Source organism: Apaloderma vittatum, unplaced genomic scaffold, assembly GCF_000703405.1.
Source record: "Apaloderma vittatum isolate BGI_N311 unplaced genomic scaffold, ASM70340v1 scaffold11780, whole genome shotgun sequence".
Classification (NCBI taxonomy): Eukaryota; Metazoa; Chordata; class Aves; order Trogoniformes; family Trogonidae; genus Apaloderma; species Apaloderma vittatum.
The window spans coordinates 35,661-57,391 of NW_009695069.1; the positions used below are offsets into that span (position 1 = coordinate 35,661).

The 21,731-nt window shown below is 45.9% G+C and overlaps 1 protein-coding gene across 1 annotated transcript in view; it reads left to right on the forward strand.

Moving 5' to 3' along the window:
• Positions 1-20,661, forward strand: part of LOC104274262 (rho GTPase-activating protein 31-like) — a gene marked incomplete at its 5' end in the record, with an annotated part of 21,564 nt that extends 903 nt beyond the window's left edge. Inside the window, 10 exon segments of the mRNA XM_009869846.1 lie at positions 5,691-5,773; positions 6,466-6,573; positions 8,292-8,437; positions 9,858-10,056; positions 11,842-11,966; positions 14,385-14,444; positions 15,085-15,711; positions 16,003-16,316; positions 18,207-18,601; positions 18,603-20,661. Coding sequence (XP_009868148.1) covers positions 5,691-5,773; positions 6,466-6,573; positions 8,292-8,437; positions 9,858-10,056; positions 11,842-11,966; positions 14,385-14,444; positions 15,085-15,711; positions 16,003-16,316; positions 18,207-18,601; positions 18,603-20,661 — 4,116 coding nt within the window.
• Between the last annotated feature and the right edge of the window lie 1,070 nt (positions 20,662-21,731).

The window sequence follows — 21,731 nt, forward strand, 5'->3', positions numbered from 1 at the left end:
TTTCCTCTCCTCCATCTTGCTCTTTTTTTCCCATTGCATCGCTTCCCTGCTGTTACTCTTTCTCTCCACTTTGCACCTCCTCCCAAAACTACTAATTCTCTTTCTTTTTCTCATTACTGTCTGCCACTGAGAGTCTTCTGGATCACCTGGGACTTGTGATCATAATCATAAGGGTGCGGTTTTCTCCTCCCTGTCCCTTCAACAGTCTCCTCCATCTTGCTCTTTTTTTCCCATTGCATCGCTTCCCTGCTGTTACTCTTTCTCTCCACTTTGCACCTCCTCCCAAAACTACTAATTCTCTTTCTTTTTCTCATTACTGTCTGCCACTGAGAGTCTTCTGGATCACCTGGGACTTGTGATCATAATCATAAGGGTGCGGTTTTCTCCTCCCTGTCCCTTCAACAGTCCGTGACACCTGCATAAACTGATTGCTCAGCCCATGTGCAAAGCACCAACTTTTCTGCATCTGTAGCATTTTTCAGACAGTTTGTCAGAGTGCAAATGATGACACAGGTTATGCCAGCTATGGCATATCAAGTCTGTCACGATCATGTCATAAATACAAATGGCAAAGTGGCAGCTGGCCAAGCAGAAATCTCTAACCTTGTTTAAAGAGATTGTAATTCAAAGAGTAGTTACTCGATGCTGCAAAGCAACCATAGATTATACATGGATGCAGTTGGAGTCTAGGAGCAGACTGTGGGGGAGCAGAAAAATAAGACCACAAAGCCTGAATTTTTAAGTGAGTTAGCTAATTTTGATGACAGATACTATTTTATCTAAAGGTGGCACAGCAAGCTATGCTTGTTGTTAAGGTTGCCTGCTTCTTACTGCTATAAATCCGCTTTCAGTTGTTTATTAGACCACAAATTTAAATTCAGTCATTCAGGCTGAAATCTTACATGCCAGAGGTGTCAATTTTTTTTTTCTTAAAACAACTGGAGTGGGAGGATGGGAAAGATTGTTTTCTCAGTGTTAGAAACATCCGTCCTTTGTTAAGGATTTCTGTCATCCTACTCTTTTCCATTTGCTGGGAGCTGGAAAGGAAAGATACCGCCAAAAATGTCAGATGCTGCCGAGAAAAAATTCTGCAAAATCACATCCAAATGAAATGGGATGTGGCTAGCAACCTTAGCTTCAGGTGTTTCCATTTGCATTGCCCCCACTCGGAATCAAGCATTTCCAGGTGGCATTGCTATGACATGGGAGGCACTGACAGAGATCCATGGAGTCCACATGAGAAGAGGACCTTCTCCAAAGAGACTCCGCTGTCTGCTATGGGAAGAGGCTGGCACATCCATGCAAGGGGGCAAAGCCAAACAAGACATGCAAAGCAGCAACCTGCCGTAAGAAGTCAGGTAGCTGTTAGGGACTACGGTGAGCTGGGGAATGTGGGATGGGAATCAGCTCACTGTGCAGTGTTAGGTGTCTTGCTATTTCCATGCTAATTTTTAAATAAGGTTGGTCTGTGTTTCAAGGTGACGTAGAGTTGAAACTTAAGTCAAAATCCTAAAAGATGTGAAAATTTGGCCTGTATCTTCAGGATATAGGATTCTTGAGGGTATGGGATAGGATCTCTAAGCTAGAGACAGTCAGGATTAATAGATTCTTGAAAATATAGGGTATTATTCAACCATTCACAGTAACTGATGAGTCTTATTCTTGCTGAAGCTATTTGGCTGATGTCTTTCTGGCTATCACTACTGATTTATGAAAGAAAAATGCTGTAAAAGAAACATCAAGATGTAGATGGAAACTTTTTTTTTTTAGGAAAGAATGTTTGCTAAAAAGTGCAGTTTTGGGATGATGACTTGCAGATTTTTGGTAGATACATTTGGTAAATAGTTTTATTCAAAAACAAAAGGGAAGACATTTCTGTAACTGTCTAAATGTTTCTTTTACAAATACTTTCTAAAGGAAGTGTGTCAACATTAAATCAACACATCTAACTCTTAATAAAGTGTCTTTTAGAAAAGGGTTAAACAGCTCCAAATGTAAATGTTAATTTCTTTCACTTACATAGTGTGATGCTTTGGTCAACCTTGAACAATTGTTTTTTTAAATCTTGTGCCAGCTTCCCAAAATGTTATCACTTTGGATTGACCTAAAAGGGATTTTTTTTTTTTTAATCTCCGGATTTCTAGTTTGTCTGCTCAGCCACAAAATCCATTATTCACGTAAGTCTACTCAGTAGGGATTTATAATGGGCAACCCAGCTGACAGGAAGCACAGTCAGATACCAGAAGGGAAGAAAGAAAAAAAGACCAATTCCCCAAGGAGCAGAAAAACTGCTAGGAGCGTGTGTGTGCGTGGGGCGTCTGAACAGGGAACGGTGGCAGCTGCTCCTCCACAGAAGCGCCCTAGTAGGAGTAAAGAATGCATGCTAATCCCAGCCTGACTCAGTCGGGGCTGTCTCCGAAATGGGATAGGATCCACTTTGAGTCACCGGAGTGATTCAGACATTTGGGGCAAAGGAAAGTAAAATCCTTAATGACTAGGGAGGGGTTGGCCTTTTGGTCATCACTATGTTAAGTTCACAGATGTAACTTCCCAGTCGTGACCTCACTGGCTATCAGCTTTTGCAAAATGATGTCCTCTCACGTTCTCCAGCTTGCCACCTTCTTTTCTAGTGATAGATGCTCGTTTAATGGAATAAATAAGTTGACTCTGTTTGTTGTGTACTAGCCTGGGCATACAGGTACCTAATATTCCCTCAGAGCAAACAAGCTGTAGGAGGCCAAGCCTATCTTCTCATTCCACGCTGTATTCCGCTTATTACCCAAGGCTTATGAACCCTGAACTCCCAGAATCACAAGTGGAATAAAAAAACCCCTAAATTACTGTTGTGGTTTAACCCCAGCCAGCAACTAAGCATCACCAGTGGGATGGGGAGGAGAAGTGAAAAAAAAAGTACAACTCCTGTGTTGAGATAAGAACGGCTTAATGACTAAAATGAAATATAATAATAACGATAAAAATATAATAATAAAAATATGATATAATAATAGTAATGAAAAGTGATTTTGTTTAAAAAAGTGAGAGAGAAATAAAACTCAAGAAAAGACAAGTGATGCACAACGCAGTTGCTCACCACCCACTGACCAATGCCTGGAGCAGCTATCTGCCCTCTTTGGCCAACTCCCCCACAGTTTATATACTGGGCATGATGTTCTAAGGTATAGAATATCCCTTTGGCAGGTTCAGGTCAGCTGTCCTGGCTGTGCTCCCTCCCAGATTCTTGCACACCTGCTTGCTGACAGAGCATGGGAAACGGAAAAATCCTTAACTTAGGCTAAGTGCTACTTAGCAACAACTAAAAACATCAGTGTGTTATCAATGTTTTTCTCACACTAAATCAAAAACCCAGCATTGCACCAGCTACTAGGAAGAAAATTAACTCTATCCCAGCCAAAATCAGGACAAAGATATAAATTCATACCGTTATTAACAGACATGTAATAAATGGAGTTATTGGTATTTTTCTTGAATTCTGCATTCTGCTGCTGTAATCTTGAGTTTTGGAGTGGGGCTCAGATTTCAAAGGCACAACAGTTATGGGTCAGAAATGTGACTCAGAGGTTTGAATGGGTCATAACCTCAGAGAAGCTGGTATTCACTTGCTGTCTAAGCATTAGATCTTTGAGGTCTAGAAGTTATATATGGGAATGAAAATCAGCACTGATGGAGAAAATACTATGTATAATCTGGTTTAAACCTAATGTTTTAGATACACCAGTTAAAGTTTATTTTTCTCCCCATGTCTGCCTTTGGACAAGACCATTCAACTAGAAACCTTGTTTGAAGATCACAAGAGTTCTTATACTTCAGATTTCTGGGCGGATGGTAATAGGTTTTTTAAAAAAAATAAAAAAGAAGCTGTAGTTATGGGTAAAAAGTGCTATAAAGAGTTAAGCTAACTTTAATTTGGGCAAAACAAGTGCATATGCATCTCATGTACACCAAACTAGAGAGCTCACTTGTTTGCCATCACACCAGTGAGAAGTTTGAACTAGAGAGCATAAATGTCAGTTCCCACTGTTAGACAATGAAATATGATCCATGTTCATCCTTGGCCTTGAAATCAGCAGTGTTTGGTTTGCTGGTGGTTGTATATGGGAAAGTATCTGCTGGGAAAAGGACACTAACCAGAACAGAGATGGCAGCATCATCAGTGTGGATGTTGTAATGACTGCTACAAGAAGATGCTTCTCCAGTTGTGGCTGGTAATTTCAGGTTCATAATGTTTAAGCGACGGGTGGCTTGGGATGGGCTATTTCCTCCCTTTCCTCTCCTAGCAGTGCTGACGTCTGTCTGTAGGCAAAGCTTCTGTTGGCAGTGTGGGTCCCAGCATCTTTCTTTGAACTCGCTCCAAACTCCAGTGGCAGTAGGGTAGGCAGGAGGTTCCCAGACAGTCATGCATTGTTTGAACTCACTGGTGGTTTGTCCTTTCCCAGCACGAATATTGAAAGGGAATAACTGAACAGATGAATACCAATGCATTAAACTCCTAGGAATGCAGACAAAAGCTTATCGTGGCTCTCTAAGCTCTTGGTCCGAAGAGACTTGTTCAAGACCAAGACGCAAAACCTTGATTTTGCCTAACCTAGTCTAACCCTGAGTATAAGAATTTCTCAATCTACCTGGAAAGTCATTTTGCTGAGGCTTCTCCCATCAGAAAAGATGGAAACTCAGGGAAACAATCCCTATAGCTATCTTCATATGACGGCCAAAAGATTGCTTGTTTTGAAGAATATGGAATATGTATATCCGAACTGTTTTCAAAACACGAGTCTTGAAAGACCTACTTTATTTTTAACAGTGTTGTGGTTTAACCTGCCCTGTCCCAGTGGGAAGGGGGGTAGAATTGGAAAAATGAAGCAGAACTTGTGGGTTGAGATAAGAACAGTTTAATAACCAAAATTAAATAGTTGTAATGAAAAGGATGTTAACAATAGAAAGAGAAATAAAACCCAAGCAAAGACAAGTAGTGCACAATGCAGTTGCTCACCACCCACTGACCAATGCCTTGGAGCAGCTATCTGCCCTCCTTGGTCAACTCCCCCACAGTTTATATGCTGGGCGTGATCTTCTAAGGTATGGAATATCTCTGGCTAGTTCAGGTCAGCTGTCCTGGCTGTGCTCTCTCCCAGATTCTTGTGCACCTGCTTGCTGCAAGACCATGGGAAACTGAAAAATCCTTAACTTAGGCTAAATGCTACTTAGCAACAACTAAAACATCAGTGTGTTATCAATGTTATTCTCACACTAAATCAAAAACCCAGCACTGCACCAGCTACTAGGAAGAAAATTAACTCTATCCCAACCAAAACCAAGGCATACAGTTCCAGGGAGAAGGAGTCACTGTTTTGGGGATTTTTCCATCATTTTCACTTCTCTGTTTCCTTCTCTTTCTATTCCTTTGCTGTCCAAGTAAAAAAAGGGAAAAAGAACAACAAAAAAGAAGAGAGGAAACAAAGCTCCCAATTGAAGATCTCAGTCCTTAAACACCCCTCTCCCCAAGACACAAAATAACAGCGCAGCAAATTTCTGTTGTGCCAAGAAAACAAATCAACTTCTTTTATCAATAGCATTGCCTCTGAGACAGATTGTCTTGTCTGACCCTCCTTATCCCTCTTCCTTTTTCCCCTGAGTCCATTGCCAGGGCAGACTATTTCCTTGTATCTTCGCAGGAAGCAGTATCGCGCTTCCCTGAGGACGAGCAGTTGGCACGGATTCAAAATGTCATCCAGGAGCTCCCACCATCACATTACAGGTGAGAACGTGGCCACTGAGGAGCTGAAGAACAGTGTGGTGACTTTCACCGTAAGGGAATATTGCCTGAAGCAGCTCTTGGGGTTAACTTCCAGAAGTCAGTTACCAAAAGCTGACTCACCATTTCCAAATCTGACAGAAATTTATCTGGCATTTAAATATCACTGAACAAACTGTTTTTAGAGATTGAACAAGCTCTCCTTGCGACAATCTGTCATTCTGCTTCACAGATATGACCGCTGTAGCACCCTTGGACAGTGTTCTGGGTGTGATGGGGAGAAGATCACAGAATCACAGAACTATTGAGGCTGGAAAAGACCTCTGAGATCATCAAGTCCAGCCCATGTCCCAACAATACCACATTGGCTAGACAATCTGCTGGAGGTGCTTGAGCAAAAGCCCTCAGCCTTTGGAGCATTCCAATTCCTCTCCCATCTCTCGCCATCTTCTTCACACTCACTGTGCTAAGGATTGATTTGTGTCCCATCCTTGGCCATCCCAGAGCACTGGCATTCACTGCTGTCCCGTTGTGTAAATCCTCTGTCCTATGGGGCCTGTTGTGCCATTGCACACACTGCCTTCCTTGAGGAGGAGGCACCTCTGAGGCCAGGGCTGGGTCTAAGCGTTGCTATCTTGGTGGGCAGGCATCAGCCACTTGATACATTTTTCTTTCTTCATGTGAAACTACTGCAGAACGCTGGAATACCTGATCAAGCACCTGACTCACCTGGCCTCCTTCAGCAACATGACCAACATGCACACCAGAAACCTGGCCTTAGTGTGGGCTCCCAATCTCCTCAGGTACTGTAGAGAGTCCTTTCATCCACCATAGAGTCCTCTCATCCAGAGCTCCATGCTGGGTTCCAAGGGGAGCACCAACACCCCAGCACCTGAGCTGGAAATGCATTACCTGAAGGAAATGCAAAGACAGGGAAAGGCAGAACAACTAAAGGGAACAGTAGAACAGAGCAAACAGTTTTTAAAAGGAGAAAAAATTCTTCCAGGTTGAATAAGCTGAGGTTTTACTGCCAGCATCCAAGGAAGCATGTGGTTTTGTGTGTTTCTTGCGAAAAAAAAAAAGCTGTTATTTGCAAGTTGAGCACATAGATTTAAAAATGAGGAGTTAGCTCATCGCTGTGGAACGGAAATGACATTTTGACAGTGCCAGTGCTTCTGCAGTGGGGCAGCGAGAGACAGCAAGGCTGGGAAAGGAGAGCAACAAGGAAATAATACTACAGGCCTGTGCACAGATCTGTTTGAGCAAAGGTGAAATGAGCTTGGTGGGCTTAACATGGCAGCTAGTGTCAGATCTCAAGGCCACCAGCTAGTTTGTCATGTTTGCTATGCCTAGCACTCTGCTGGGAAGAGGCCCAGATAAGATACAGGCGGAGGTTTGGCTGATATGTTGTAGAGCAAGGCAGAACAAGAAATAGTAATATCTGGGAGAAAAAAATGAAATATTTTGTATCTTGTTGAAATTCCCTTCTCTGTCCACACCATAGCCATGTATAGAGAGGAATGAGCTATGCAGGGAGAGTCCAGGACTGCAGCTGGGCAGGAGAGGGGTGATGGCAGAGCTGGTGTGGGGAGGCCTGGGCTGGCAGAGGACAGGAAGAAAGGACAGAGAAGTACAGGCCTGAAAAGCATTCTCTAAAGAGATTTCTCACCCTTTAAATCACAAAACCAGCAGACCAGGTTCTGAAAACAAATCAAATGTTGACCCTATTGAATATCACAAAGTGGACCTTTATTACTGAAGCATTTTCATTCTAACATCTGTCCTTGTCAAAAAAAAATGAAGTCTGTTTCCTTTTGCAATCTTTCATAAGTGCAGGTCCCAGGGAGGAAAAGAAAGGAGCAAGCAACTGAAGTCTCCTTACAGGGTTATCCTCTTGGCAATGCCCCAAGCTATTATCTAACACACCAGTCATTAACTTTACAAAGGATCCATTGCCCAGAGATAATTTCTTCAGCAACACTTTGGCATGTCAAGATAAGGAATGTTTCTTTGCTGAGAGCAAGAGTGAGAATGTGGGAGCACAGGGGAGCAAAGAAGAGACTACTGGGGTGCATGGCAAAGCACTGAAAAAATTCACTTGGGGAAGACCTGAGAGATGATTGAAGCATTGAGTAGGGATCTGGAAGCAATGTTTGAAAGTTCCTGTGTTGTCTTTCAGGCCCAAATTTCAAATAGCTAAAAAAGGAGCAAAGGGGGAGAAGCAGAGAGTTTGAGAGTCGTGGTTTTATCTGCTGCTGAAGAATGTAAAAGCTAAGTAGGGAATGCAACACAGGCAGGAAAGAAAAAAGCAGAGGTGCCAGAGAAAACAGGGAAAATAATTTTTAAATGAGTGAAAAGGCAGAGAGAGGATGAGAGCCTGGGAGGGAAGGAAACCATGAGGTGCAGCAAGAGTGGGGAAAATATCCCCACATCCAAGCCTTGCAGGAAGAAAGCCGTTCTTTCCTCCTCAGGGCCTGTGTGTGGCAATGCTGGCTACTAATATACCTCTTTCCTCACACAGGTCAAAGGAGATTGAGGCAGTTGGCTGCAATGGGGATGCAGCTTTCCTGGAGGTACGAGTGCAGCAGTTGGTGATCGAGTTCATCCTGAATCACGTGGATCAGATCTTCAACAACAACAGAAAAGCCAGCTGTGCAGAGAGCATTGGTAACAACCTCCCTGAACCACCCCATGTGTCACTTGCCATGTACTCCAGTTCTAAATGTATTCCCTTCAACTAATATTTCAAACACATCATGCCTTACCATCCTCACAGGCTCCCTCAAAGACACCTTGACCTCAATCCCTCATTACTCTTGTCCTCTTCATCCCTGTCTCCAACATCTTATTTTTGAATACTAGCTTCCTTCAGTGTGCTCCCAGATTGCCCTGTGGCTCATCTTTTGCACTATCTCACCTGGCTTAACCCTTCTTACAAAAGGAAGACCACCTGATTGCTTCTCAGTCTTCATCTAATCTTCCTCTCTAAGCCCATCAGCCACAGTCTCAACTCTTTGCTTGGGTTCCTCCATTTATAATTCCTCATACCGATGATACCTGCCCTGCAGCTACCACCCAAGTCAGAGGCCACACTCCCAGGATAAAACTTAAGCCTATGTACTAAAAACTTATGTCTTGTATTTTGGGACATTTTGTGTCATTCTCTGCCATGGTGCCCATGTTTCTGGTGCAGTACCCTCGTCAACCTGCAACACTCCTGCTCTGCCAGTGTGGATGCCATTCCTATGCCCTTATTAATGCCCCGGAAGAAGTCATGGAGTGAGAACCACTCCCATACTGCCTTAAGCAGTGAATCTCTGGCTAGTAAATTCCAAGGCTTCTGGTTGTGCTGCAGACCACTGCCCCAAACCTGGCCCAAGTTTGGTAAGTTAGCAACTATATGGAGTCAAGAGTGCTGATGCAGTTGACTTCCTGGTGGGAAAGTGCTCCTTCACCCAGTTGCCCTGCACAGGCACTAGCTTGCACCCTGCTTCAGCAGTAGGGCTAAGGACTGAGTGGACTCCAGAGCTTTCAGTTCCTTGACGTGGTCTATTTAGAGGACATGGCTGTTATTGGGGTTACACGGGAAGATCTCTTTGCCACTGCCCGTGTAAACAGAGACTTTTGGTTCCCAGGGCTATTGGTCACACTGCTTTTCAAAGCCCTGAAATGCATTAGGAAAGTCAAGTACTGATGTTTTTTAGAACAGTTGCCCATCCTGCAACAAGACAAGGAGAAAGATATGGAACTGAGAGAAAGAGCTGGGCACTAGGTTTGGACTGGGGACTGAACTGCTTCAGGAGGGAAGGAGGAGAAAGGGGAGTGTGTGAATCCCGGTGTTTTTCAGCAGCAGAGGCAGCAAGTCTGTGCAACGCAGCCTTTGGCGGGCAAGTGTGGCCCCTGCTGGGAATGTGCTCAGATGGATAAGGTTGCTGGGGAGATGGAGGACTTATCTGATAAAAAGCAAGCACATGCCTATCCTTTCCACCCTTGGCAGAAGATGTTCCAGTCAAATAAAGACAGGAAGCTCTTGCTCTCTTCTCTTCTCTTCTCACCCCAGGCTGGAATGTATTTTCTTGCTTTTCAGAGACTGCATCGGTTGTGAAGAGTCTGACGCTCCCCTCGGCCTCCCTGCCGATGAAGCTGGTGAGCCTGGAAGAAGCGCAGGCACGGAGTCTTTCTGCCTCCCATCCTGCTCGGAAGGAGAGGAGAGAGAACAGCTTGCCTGAAATTGTCCCTGTATCTGGCTCCCTCTTCCACACAGTTGTTGACCTCCCCGACAGCAAGTAAGTGCCAAGAGGAGTGTAAAGTGCAAACACAAAAGTGCAGGTTCCCCAGCATGATGGGAAATGAAGCATCTGCACACGTGAACCTGTCGCCACCATCGAGAGAATGTTCCGTGCCCTTCTCAAAAGAGTTACAGCTGCTCCTGAGAAGCATTGTAGTTGCTGGGTTCATAGCTCCACTAGTCCTCGTCCCTGTAAAGGAGCAGAACCTCGCAGATCTTCTGCAGGAGGAATTAATTGCTTTTGCATCCTTGTGTCAGTTCAGGCTCTGGTTAAACGCTGAGGGTGGAGCAGGTCCGGGGACAGCTCTCCTACGAGTTCCACCTGCTGGCGGCTGCTCCACGGTGCGCCCAGTGGCACTGACCTGCTCTGCTTCATCCTTCTCCAAGTTCCTCTGCACTCGTAGCTGAGGAGTAAGGCTAATTTTCACTCCCAGCATGGAGATATATTTACATAGTGGCACCTATGCCACTTATGCCTATGCCAGAAGAGCCCGGTTTCAGCTGAGGTTGCTGCAGTTGTTGGCACTGCTGCCCAGCGTAAATATTTATCTATTGGTCCATCTACCTGTTAATATATGGATACTTCGCTACCTGCTTCTGAGAGATTATAGCCTTTGCAGCAAGAGGCTCATTAATCTACTGAGCCATAAAACACCAGAGCAAAGGTATTTACTTGCACTAGATATATTTAAGCAAAAAGGAGCCACCTAACAGAATACTGGCAAGGGGATAACCAGCTTAAGACAAAAAGGATGCATTGCCCCTTCCGAGTGCCTTTTCCTTTCTCACTTGAAGAAAACAGTCCTATCCCCAAGATATTAATGCTCTTTGTAGGACTGATTTGTGCTCTTCTGAGTACCAATCTGAAGAAAAGAAAAAAAAAATGCAGAAAAATGTGGCTGGCAAGAGCATTATGGAGAGCAAGACAGAGAGATCAGATGGTTATTGGTCTGGAAGAGGAGAAATTGGAGGAGGAGTCAGAATGGGTGTGTGAATGAAAAGAAACAAAGCTTCATGCAGTAATACGTATAGAAGTAAACTGGCTTCAGAAGTGGCAGCTTCTTTCTGTTTAAAGCTGGGATTTCCAAAGAGACACAGAGAACTGATGTCCCACTTACTTTGGCAGTTGCAAGAAATTAATTTAATTCCCTTTTTAAATTTCCTTTCTTCCTTTTTGTTTAGTACATTATACTTGCATATGATCATGTAACTCCTATGATTAAATTAATACAGGCCTGAGAAGCATTAATAGCTAGTTTGTATTAAGGGATTCTTTTCACAAATTCATAAAAACTCTAAGACGTGGACTTTAAAGGATAGCTTTGTGCACTGAATGATAGTATCAGTTCCACTAGTTCTCTCAAATTTATCTTGCATTCTGTCATTAAAACCTGTTTAAAAGGCCATTTTTCTTTACTGTATTGCAAGATAGTTCTAGCCTCAGAAACCCCTTCTTTCTGGAGACAAGTACGGTTGATTGCTTAGTCAATCACAGTTGCTGCAGCATGATGCCAAAGCCAACTCTCTGAAGAGTCAGCTTAGGTGTCCTTCCACCTATGACATGGTTAAATCAACAGTCCTAGTTTCACTTACAGAAAGGCAACAATTGATTGTGTACCTAGGCCTTGTACGCCTTAGAATTAAAAGAGGTATGAGAAGAAAAGAGGGACAGTGTTGAGGGGAGAGAGCTCAGGAGGGGAGAGAGCTCAGAGGCTTTTGTGGGATATTTAAAAGATAAAAGTCTCTAGGGTTTGGTAACCTTCTGAGATCTTTTTCCTTCCAGGAGGAAATTATCTACCAAGTCCAAGAAATGGAAGTCGATATTTAACTTGGGCCGCTCTGGCTCAGAATCAAAGTCTAAACTGAGTCGAAATGGGAGTGTCTTTGTAAGAGCGCAGAAGCTCTCTGGTAAGAACACACTTTTCACTTATGTATTCCTCTCTGCACCTTTCTCCTGTGATATTGATGGCATGCATTGATAGCATTGGGGCAACTTGTATCCACATGACACTATTATCACTAGACTTGAGAGAGTCCAATAGGGTCATGTTTCTCGCCGGGTTTCATGCACATCTCATTGTCACGTGACGGTGAGAAGCACCCCTTCAGAAGGATATGCCAGACAGGTACAGTAAATATTCCAGTTTTGGTATCTGATAAACAGGCTCCTGTTGCCCAGCCGTCAAGCTTGGGATCTAGGAAATACTGTGTAGATTTGGGTTAGTCCACTCTTCCATCCCTGCCAGCCTTTGGCTCCTAATGTTCCTTACATGGCGCTGGTTGAGAGGCTGTCCTTCCAGGCTGCCCTTCTGCTAAAGGCCGTTAAAGAACCAACTGTATTCAGCGTCTTTGTGAAAAACAAGGTGCCAGGAGTTCCTATGGCTCCTGGCTCTCAGCATGTTGAGGGAAGCTATTACTTTTACAGGAGAAGTTGTCTTTTCTCCTGGCTGTAATTCCAAGTTCTAGCCCCTCCTGAGCTACATAGAATCACTTAAACATTCTGCTTCCTAGAAAATCACATGGCAGTGCCAAATCTCAGTGTTCAGAAATGATGACTCAAGCTCTAAAATCATGAAGTTCACTTAAAAGTAATCCCAGTTCTAAAAAGAAAGGATACCCTTTTGCACCCGAGTTCATAAAGAAGTATTTTGGGTTTATATGTTGTAGATTTTTTAATATGTCCAAGTCAAGAAATTTACTTTTTAGAAAGAAGATGAAGGCAGATTTTTTTTTAGATAATCACATGACTCCAGGAGCTGGTGTTTGGAGGAGCACTACCAAACACTGCAAGACTTAAAATAGTTAATGTTGGCAACATTACCTACCACCACATATAAGACAGGCTGTATTTGGATCAGAAGTGAGTGTGAAGCCAAATGCTGGATCCAGCTCTTTTTGGAGCCCTGCCTTCCCCCATGTTTTGCATGTGCAGATGGCCTCACACAGGGTGCCCATGGCAGACCTCAAAATATCTCTCCATCCTATTTTGATCACAGGATCACCTTCTCCACTTTGATAAGGAATACTCTGTCCCAAAATAGTGCTAACCCAAGGATGCCCAGGAATGACTGGAGCCCAGTGATCGTAGGGGCTGAGCCTTGTTCCAAACCCAGTACTGAATGACAGGAGACTGTTCATTTTTACCAGCAGGACACACAAATGCCCAACTGTGCACAGAGATTTAGGCACTGAAGAGTGCTTTTGAGAAGCAAGGCTTTAGCGCTGCTGTGTTGTATTTTTGTGCGCTCTCTGCTTACAGCCTAATGTGAAGAAACAGATGAACTTGCTGTTGAAGCTCAGCACATGCTTTAACACAGTTTGTGTCCATGCACCCAAGTCTGCAAGTCACATAAAACATGAGCTCCACAGCTTGAATTCTGTTCTTCTGAGAAAGCGGAGACAGTGCTCGAGACATCACACCATATGAATGTAAAAGGTAGCCAGGACTCCATATAAATACAAAAAGTATTTGGAGTTTCTCCTATGCTCATGTGAAAGTCAGCCCCAGAAGCCTTAATTACGTGAATTAAATGAAGTCCAGCAAGTCTGCTCACTTTCTGCCTTACCTATTTTGTGCAACATCGTAAACTACGAACTTTGCTCCCAGACATTTTCCAGAGCTCCACTGACCCTTTTGGTTCGCAAGAGACTAACTTGTCTTCCTTGCCAGCTGCCTTCCCCTCATCTCCCCTTCTTAGAGTGGTAACAGCTACATATTTCCAAAACCCCTCAGGAACAGACCTGTAGAGCGTCTGGTGACAAATGGCAGCTCATTTCTGGACAAGCAAGGCCAGCAAGGATGACCAGGAAAATTGGTTTCTTACTGCCTTCATAAATTTCCCAGAGTGCTTGCAGAAGGCAGGGTGTGCTCATGCCAGCAGAAGAGCCCAGGAGTGCAATGCAAAAAATAACCTAACATTTGCTATCAGGAATGAGAGGTGAGAAGGCGTTTATGTCAGTTTACTTGAAAAGTCCCCACAACCAATAGCCTGACCTGATTGGGGTCAGTAGTGATGCAGAACAGCTTTGAGGATGCTTAGCTGCTTCACAGTGGAGATAGTGTTGACTTGCCGGGTTAAGTATAGCTCTCCACATGTCTGGCAGGTGCAAAACTGTTGTTAGCACTAGCAGACCCCCAGCTGTGTGGACAAGTGTTGCGGGTAATAAGCCGCATGGTGTTGGATACAGAGGGGGAATGCTTGGAAATGGAAAATAACTCAAAGTCTGCCTGGTGTGCCTGCCTATATGTAAGCCTTTGGCTTTTATGGGCTGAAACCTGCAAAGCTGCAGGTTCCGAAGCCTGTTTCTAAAATTAATTTTCCACAGAAAAAGCAACTATTCGGCCTGCGAAGAGCATGGACTCGCTGTGTTCCCTGCCAGTGGAAGGTGAGACATGAAAAGCCTGTACTGTAAGGGTGAAGGATTGCACCTCTGCATTCTTAGCTTTCCCCTACACTTGCATGGATGCAGTGGTCTGTTTCTCTGCCTATCTCACCGTGTTGTATATCTTCGTATACTTATGCCATGGCTGCTCACATGTGCCCCTACCCTTGTGCACATGCATTTATAAACCTTTTCTGTGTCTTTTATGTTGGTGCACGCACCTAAGAGTTACCACTGTGCCTAGCTGCATCCTTATCAGCAAGGGGCTTGCTTTGATTTCATTCTTGGTTGTTCTGAGAACAAAATTCCCATTCATAAGTGAAAAGTGCTTGCAATAAACCAACAAAACCTGGAGCTGTGATCTTTGTGGGCGATGCATGCTAGCCCTAGACTTATCTGCATGGGATTGAGAGGGGCCTCTAGTAAAAGTCTGTGGTGATTTCTGCTGAAGGATATGCTATCCAGTCCTGCCTGGCCAGTTTGAAGGAGACCTCAGGGACTGGAGACCAGAAGGTCTCTGGGGAAATGGTGTTCACCAGGGCATGACTCATCTCTGGAGGGACTGAGATGGACTCTTCACAGAGCAGGTTTGTTTGCCAGTGCTTTGCTTCCCCCTGACTTCCTCCTCTTTTCCCATCTCTAGGAGAGGATGAAAAGAGCAGATTCAAACGGACAGTGACGACTGGAGGGTTTTTTGTTCCGGTGATGAAGATACGGACAGGGGGCACAGGCAGCTCATATGACCTCAGCAAGGAGAATGAGTGGGAGCGGGAAGGATCTGCCACGGGGGCTAAAGGAAGCTCAGAATTGAGTGGAGAGAAAGGTCCTCCCCGGACACCGCAGGCAAAGTCACCCCCTGAGCAGCTGAAGGTCTTCCGGGCAACAGAGGAAGCTGAAAATGAGCAGACTTGCCCCAAAGGTGGCCGCATGTTCTACACTTCTGAAGCAGCCACCAAGTCAGCCTCCCCAAGCAGCCTCTTTCCATTAGAGGCCTCCCCTCGTCACCAGAGGAAAGCCCTAAATATTTCAGAGCCTTTCGCCGTCTCTGTCCCGCTGCGGGTATCTGCGGTCATCAGCACCAACAGCACCCCTTGCCGCGTGCCTGCCAAGGAGAAGCTTTCCCTCTCCAGCCTGGAGGAGCTGTCTTCCCTGATGGCAGAGAGCACGAGCCCCTCTACCTCAGAAACTGGGGCCCACACAAGGACAGAGCAGGCAGTGGAGCAGAAGGAGAAACAGTCGGGGCCCACTCTGCCAGCTGCAGCATCCAGAGGTAAAATTGTGTTAAGGAGGGGGGTGTGGAGCCTCTCTTGGGTTACTGGAAGTGTCCTGTAGGTCAGTGGCATGGAGGATGCTCCAGCCTGCTCTTGTAGCAGGAAAGAGACCAAGCTGTAGCAGGCTACTGTTGACAGTAGCAGGTCAAGTTGGTGGTTGTTGTAGTAATGAGACTGAGGGAGGTGGGCGGCCTCCCAGCACTGTCCTCCTGCACCCTGATGGAGCTCTTTAGCTTTGTTATTGGCATTGTCACAAGTATTTACATCATTCATTTGTGTTTCTGATCCAGGCTCTAACCCTGAGGAGCTGGTAGCAGCCAGGAAACCTGAATCCTTAGAAACTCCACAGCCGGCAGCAGAAAATCTGGAGATGTTATGTGGCCAAAGCAGTTGCACAAGCAGGACCAGCAGCCCCCAGCAGTCATCAGAGCAGAGTCCCACCTTGGAACAAACACCAGCCTCAGAGGTTCATATGCGCCCACTTCCTGCAGACAAGGCAGAGCAAGGACAGCTCAAAATGAAGGATGTCTCCTCAGAAGGCAGCTCTAGCCAGCAGGAGACTGAGAAGGCTAACACAGAAGAAGGATCGCGCTTAAGAGATGTGGTAAGGAAGAAGACATGAGAAAAGAGATGGGTAATAATGCAATGGTGGTAATTAGGAGGTTGTTTAAAATTTCATTGTGTGTCCGTAGTCATGAAAACTCAGTCTATGATCTAGACTAAGCAGGGCCAAGAATGGCCCACGTACGCATTTCACTTCTGTCCACACCACCACGTAGTGATTTGCTTTTACACAACCACCTACCATCCCTTTTTGGTCTTAGAATCATAGAATCTTAGAACAGTTTCGCTTGGAAGAGACCTTCAAGATCACCGAGTCTGACCTTTGTCCTAGCCCTATCAACACCACTAAACCATGTCCCTCAGCACAACATCTACTTGTCTTTTTAGCACCTCCAGTGATGGCAACTCAACCACCTCCCTGGGCAGCCTGTTCTAATGCCTGACAATCCTCTCAGTAAAGAAATTCTTCCTAATATCCAACCTGAACCTCCTCTGGTGCAACTTCAGGCCATTTCCCCTTGTTCTATCACTCATTAATAGGAAGCCTATGCCATTCTATGATTCTATGATTCTATGAAGAACAGACCAAGCCCTGCCTCCCTTCAGGTCGTTATAGAGAGTGATAAGGTCTCTCCTCAGTCTCCACTTCTCCAGGCTGAACAGCCCCAGGTCGCTCAGCCGTTCTTCATACGACACATGCTCCAAATCCTTTACCAGCTTGGTAGCCCACCTGTGTACCCTCTCCAGCACCTCAGTGTCCCTCCTGTAGTGAGGGGACAAAAACTGGACATAGCTCTCGAGGTGAGGCCTCGCCAAAGCTGAGTACAAGGGCATGATCACCTCCCTGCTCCTGCTGACAGCACCGTTTCTGACACAGGCCAGGATGCCATTGGCCTTCTTGGCCACCTGGGCACACTGCTGGCTCCTGTTCAGCCGGCTGTCCATCAGCACCCCCAGGTCCCTCTCTGCCTGGCAGCTCTCCAGCCACTACTCCCCAAGCCTGTGGCGCTGTTGGGGGTTGTTGTGGCCAAAGTGCAGGACCCGATATTTGGCCTTATTGAAACTCATGTGATTGGCCTTGGCCCAGTGATCCAGCCTGTCTAGATCCCTCTGTAGAGCCTTCCTACGCTCAAGCAGATCGACACTTCCTCCCAGCTTGGTGTCATCTGCAAACTTACTGAGGGTGCACTCTATCCCCTCATCCAAATCACTGATGAAAATCTTGAACAGGACTTCTTTTCCTCTAACTGTGCAACTGCAGTCAGTACAGTCTGTCTACTCTGAGACTCTCCAGATGTGAGACTCTCCAGATGTCTGAGCATTTTGACCCATGGTCTCTGAATTCTCCTTCTATTTTTGCTGTCCTATTTGTCCTACACAGTCTGAAACAGGCCTTTTTTCTTTCATTTTCTCCACAGATATTTATTTTTTTTAGTTATTCTTTTTGCCTCCTCTGTATCTCTAGCAGAATCTTTTCACCAAGCTTCTTACAGCGATATTCATCTCTCGACAGCTATTTAAAGATCTGTTGGCATAGCTCCTTGAATAGATTATTCATTCCAGTTTGTGTGTGAGTTGGGAATGCAGATCCTCTTGGCAAAGCTGAGCAAGCCTGAATGGGAAGAGCTGAGAAATAGGCTGAGACATTCCAGCTCTTCATTCACCTCAGTCGTTCAGTGTCTCTGTCCAGGCCTCACTTTGGCCAGACCTCAGATCTTCTCCTCTGTAAACCCACTTGTTTATAGATGTATTTTCTTCTTTAACTGGTAGCAATATGTGTGTCTGTGTTTATGTGTGTCTGTGTTTCTGTACCCACGAGCGTGTTCATCCAGGAGCCTGTCTATTTTAAGAGGGCTGTGTGAAGAAAATGAAAGGGAATTTACTGGTAAGTTGTGAGCTGCCAAACCATGGCATTTCTTTTGTTTTTCAGGCTGAGGAGGAACCTGCAAATGCCCTTCTAGAACCACTGTGGCCAGAGATACAGCAGGAACTGAAAATTATTGAATCTGAAGAGGAGCTCCTGCTTTTGCCAGCAGCTGTCCTCAAGATCAGCCTAATTTCTGAATCCCCTTCTCCAGTACAAACAGATTGTTCATCTGGCGCAGGGCAGAGTCCAACAGTGTCTGAGCAGAAATCTACAATCAGAACACCACAGATAACAACTCCAACACTTCTATTTGGTGCCACCAGCATGGAACGACAAGACAGCCTCCACAACTGCCAGTCTGATGTAGCTGCACAGCAGAGCTATGCTTCAGCCCTACCCAAACTGGGTACTCTTCCAACTGGCACAGCTGCTTCAAAGAACCACCACCCAGTGGTGGAAATGTCTCACTCCTCCCCTGGACTGGAAACTTCTTAGTCAGTCAGAATTTAATGAGGTTGCCCCAAGTGATGAATTTTCTCCTTCTAAAGGAGCATGTCCAGGGTCAGGGAAAGAAAAAGGCAGTACTTGCCAGCTGCAGAGGGAAAAGGGTGGTCTTACCAGAGTCCAGACTCAGAGGCAGAAGCCTGAGATAATGACTGCTGGTGAAAGGGACACATTCTCCTCCAAGGCACTGAGTGGAGCTGGAATCCAGGAGCTGAAGGAGGGCAATGCTGTTAGCCGAACCCATGATGCTGGTGACCAGGATGATGAGGACGCCTGGACAGACAATGTGCAGAGCTTAGAACTTGTAGAGCCATGGGAGGATCATCAGTGGGTCACAAGCCCACTCCATTCCCCAACCTCTAAGGACATTCAGGAGAAGATGATACAGGAGCTTCAACCACAGAGCCAGAGAGCAGAGACAGGCCTTTCTCTTAGACCACGATTCAGTCGCAGCCTCTCCCTGGACAGTAAAGACACAGTGATGAGTCTGTGGGCTATCCCATTCTCTTTCATGGATGTCACTGACCAGCAGAAGCCATGCAGTGACATTCTGCCAGTGACTTGTGAGCTGCCCCAAACTCAGCCCATCTCCCTCTCTAGTTTGGGCAAAACTAAGCAAGATGAGAATGGTACAAGTCCTCCAGAAGAACTTTCGAAACCTGAGGAGCTGAGGTACTCCCTCAGCAGAGAGCAAGCACCAGCTGAGAAAGAAGGACCCTCCAGAATCCCTCTTTCAGAGCCAGAGGAAAAGAAGGTAGATGTGAGCAAAGAAAACCCTTGGAGCTCAAAGTCTGAGCTGTCTTTACCATATCAAAATAGCCCAGGCAGTTCTTCACAAGAGAAGGACACAAAGGAGGAGTTATCCATGTCTCGGGACACTTCCCTGGGAGGAGAGGCTGTTACCAAAGCATTGTGCTCTGCCACCGAGTCACCGCTGAGTAATAAGGGTGAAGAAACATCTCGCAAGGTGAAGACAAGGCCATCATCTCTCAACCTGGATTCACTCCTTCCAGCCCCAGATTTCTTCACATTCGAGAGCCTATCCATGCCCTCTGCCCCTGGGAACCTCCTGTGTGGGCAGAAGGAAGTAAAAAGCAGTGATTCTGTCCCATCTCTGCCAACTGCCTGCCCTGCTGCCAGTAAAGGTGTTCCCTGGGGATCTCGTTTCAATGCCCCTGTGGATCTAGACCTGGATTACCTGGCAGTGGCCCATGCCACCACTGGCCGTCGTAATTCTGCCCCTGTCAGCGTGTCAGCGGTCAGGACCTCCTTTATGATTAAGATGTGCCAGGCTAGAGCAGTGCCTGTGATACCACCCAAGATTCAGTACACCCAGATCCCCCAGCCCTTGCAAGCTCAGAATACTGCTCCACTGGCTGAGAAGAAGGAAGCAGAAGCCAAGCAAGCTGTCAGGCAGACTCAACGGGTGGCATGGAGCCCGATGGAGACTCCCAAAAGCCCGCTGACAGAGAAAAAAGCCAAAGCAGAGAAAGAAAACAGTGACCCAGCTCAGAAGGACTCAGCCTGTCCTTGGCACAGCAGCCTTGGCTCTCCACTAGAGTCCTCTCAGTCCAGTCCTTACCCACCTCTGGATGCCCCTGTTCTGCGCCGAAAGCGCACCTCTGAGGGAGAGACAGCTGGAGATAACCCACAGTCCTCAAAGATGGAGAGGCCATCAGGGTTCTCCAAGCCTTCCTATAGATCTAGGCCCGGAAGGCCCCAGAGTCTGATTCTCTTCAGCCCCCCTTTCCCCATTATGGACCACCCCTCCTCTTCGGCAGACTCTAGGGTGTTGTTATCCCCCATCAGGAGCCCCACTCAGACCACCTCTTCGAGCTCCATTTGTGGTGATCTGTCTGAGACTTCGTGGGCAACCCCTGAGGGGGTGACACTGCGGAACAAAATGACCATCCCCAAAAATGGCCAGAGACTGGAGACCTCTACCAGCTGCTTTTACCAGCCTCAGAGGCGCTCTGTGATTCTGGATGGACGAAGTGGGAGGCAGATTGAATAGAAACTGCTTCTCCTATTCCTTTTCCATGACAGATGGGTTGGGAGTGTCCAAGACCAACTCTGTTGCCATTTTGCCATTGTTAAAACTATTTTGTGCAAAATGGACTGAATCCTTTACAGTTTCTTGCAAAGCATTTTGCTGCAGAGGGTCATAGTCCTTTTGTCTTGCTTTCCCTTCCCTTTCTCATGCCTGCCTAGTCCCTCACTGTCTGCTTTTTTTATTATTTTTTTTTGTAATCGAGTCCCAAGGAACTTGCATTTCCTCATACATATTATCTAACAAGCCCTGTGAAAGTCTCATCCTCCCTATGGAAAAAAAAGAAAAATCGATCTTGGGATAATTAGAAAATTGGGCTAGGAGGAAACACTGTTCCAAAGCACTACAGCCCAGGGTGCAGGGGCAAAACATCTGCTGATGAGGTAAGTCCAGATGTTTGGGACATCCTTCCATTGTTTCCTAGCCACCAGTGACGGACCATGCCTACCCATCCTTGTTGTCTCATTTAGACAGTGTAAATAAACAGTGCAGGAGGCTGGAGATATCTGAAGAGGAAGGTGAAGCTGGCATGAGCAAGTCACATAGAGTGTGAGACACCCAAGGACGTTCCAGTGACAAACATACAACCTGAAGGCTCTGCCTTCGACTCTGTCCTTGCATCAACACGTGCAAAGGCTGGAATGAAAGTAGCTGGACAGGAAATGCCTCATTGACCTCTTGATCCTCCAAGCCCTGCTCACCAGTTTTGTTGTGCTCAGCCACACCCTCTTTGGGCAAACAAGACCGGTGTGGCTGGGGAATGAGTGTGCAGCTGGCTGTCCGGCAGTAAAGACTTCTCAGGCTGGTTGCAATGAAAGCAAAGATACAGTCATCACAAAGACCAGTGTCAACCGTTTTCCTTGTTGCTTAAAGCCAGATGACACCTCTGCAGCTATCTCCAGCTGTGCTCCACGCTGCCAACGGCAGAGAAAAGCAAGTGGATCTTCTGATCTGCATGTCTTTGGGCTATTGCCCTCTTGCACCCTGACTGACGTTATCTTTCACCCTTGGTCTCTCATTGCCACTGTGTGGCA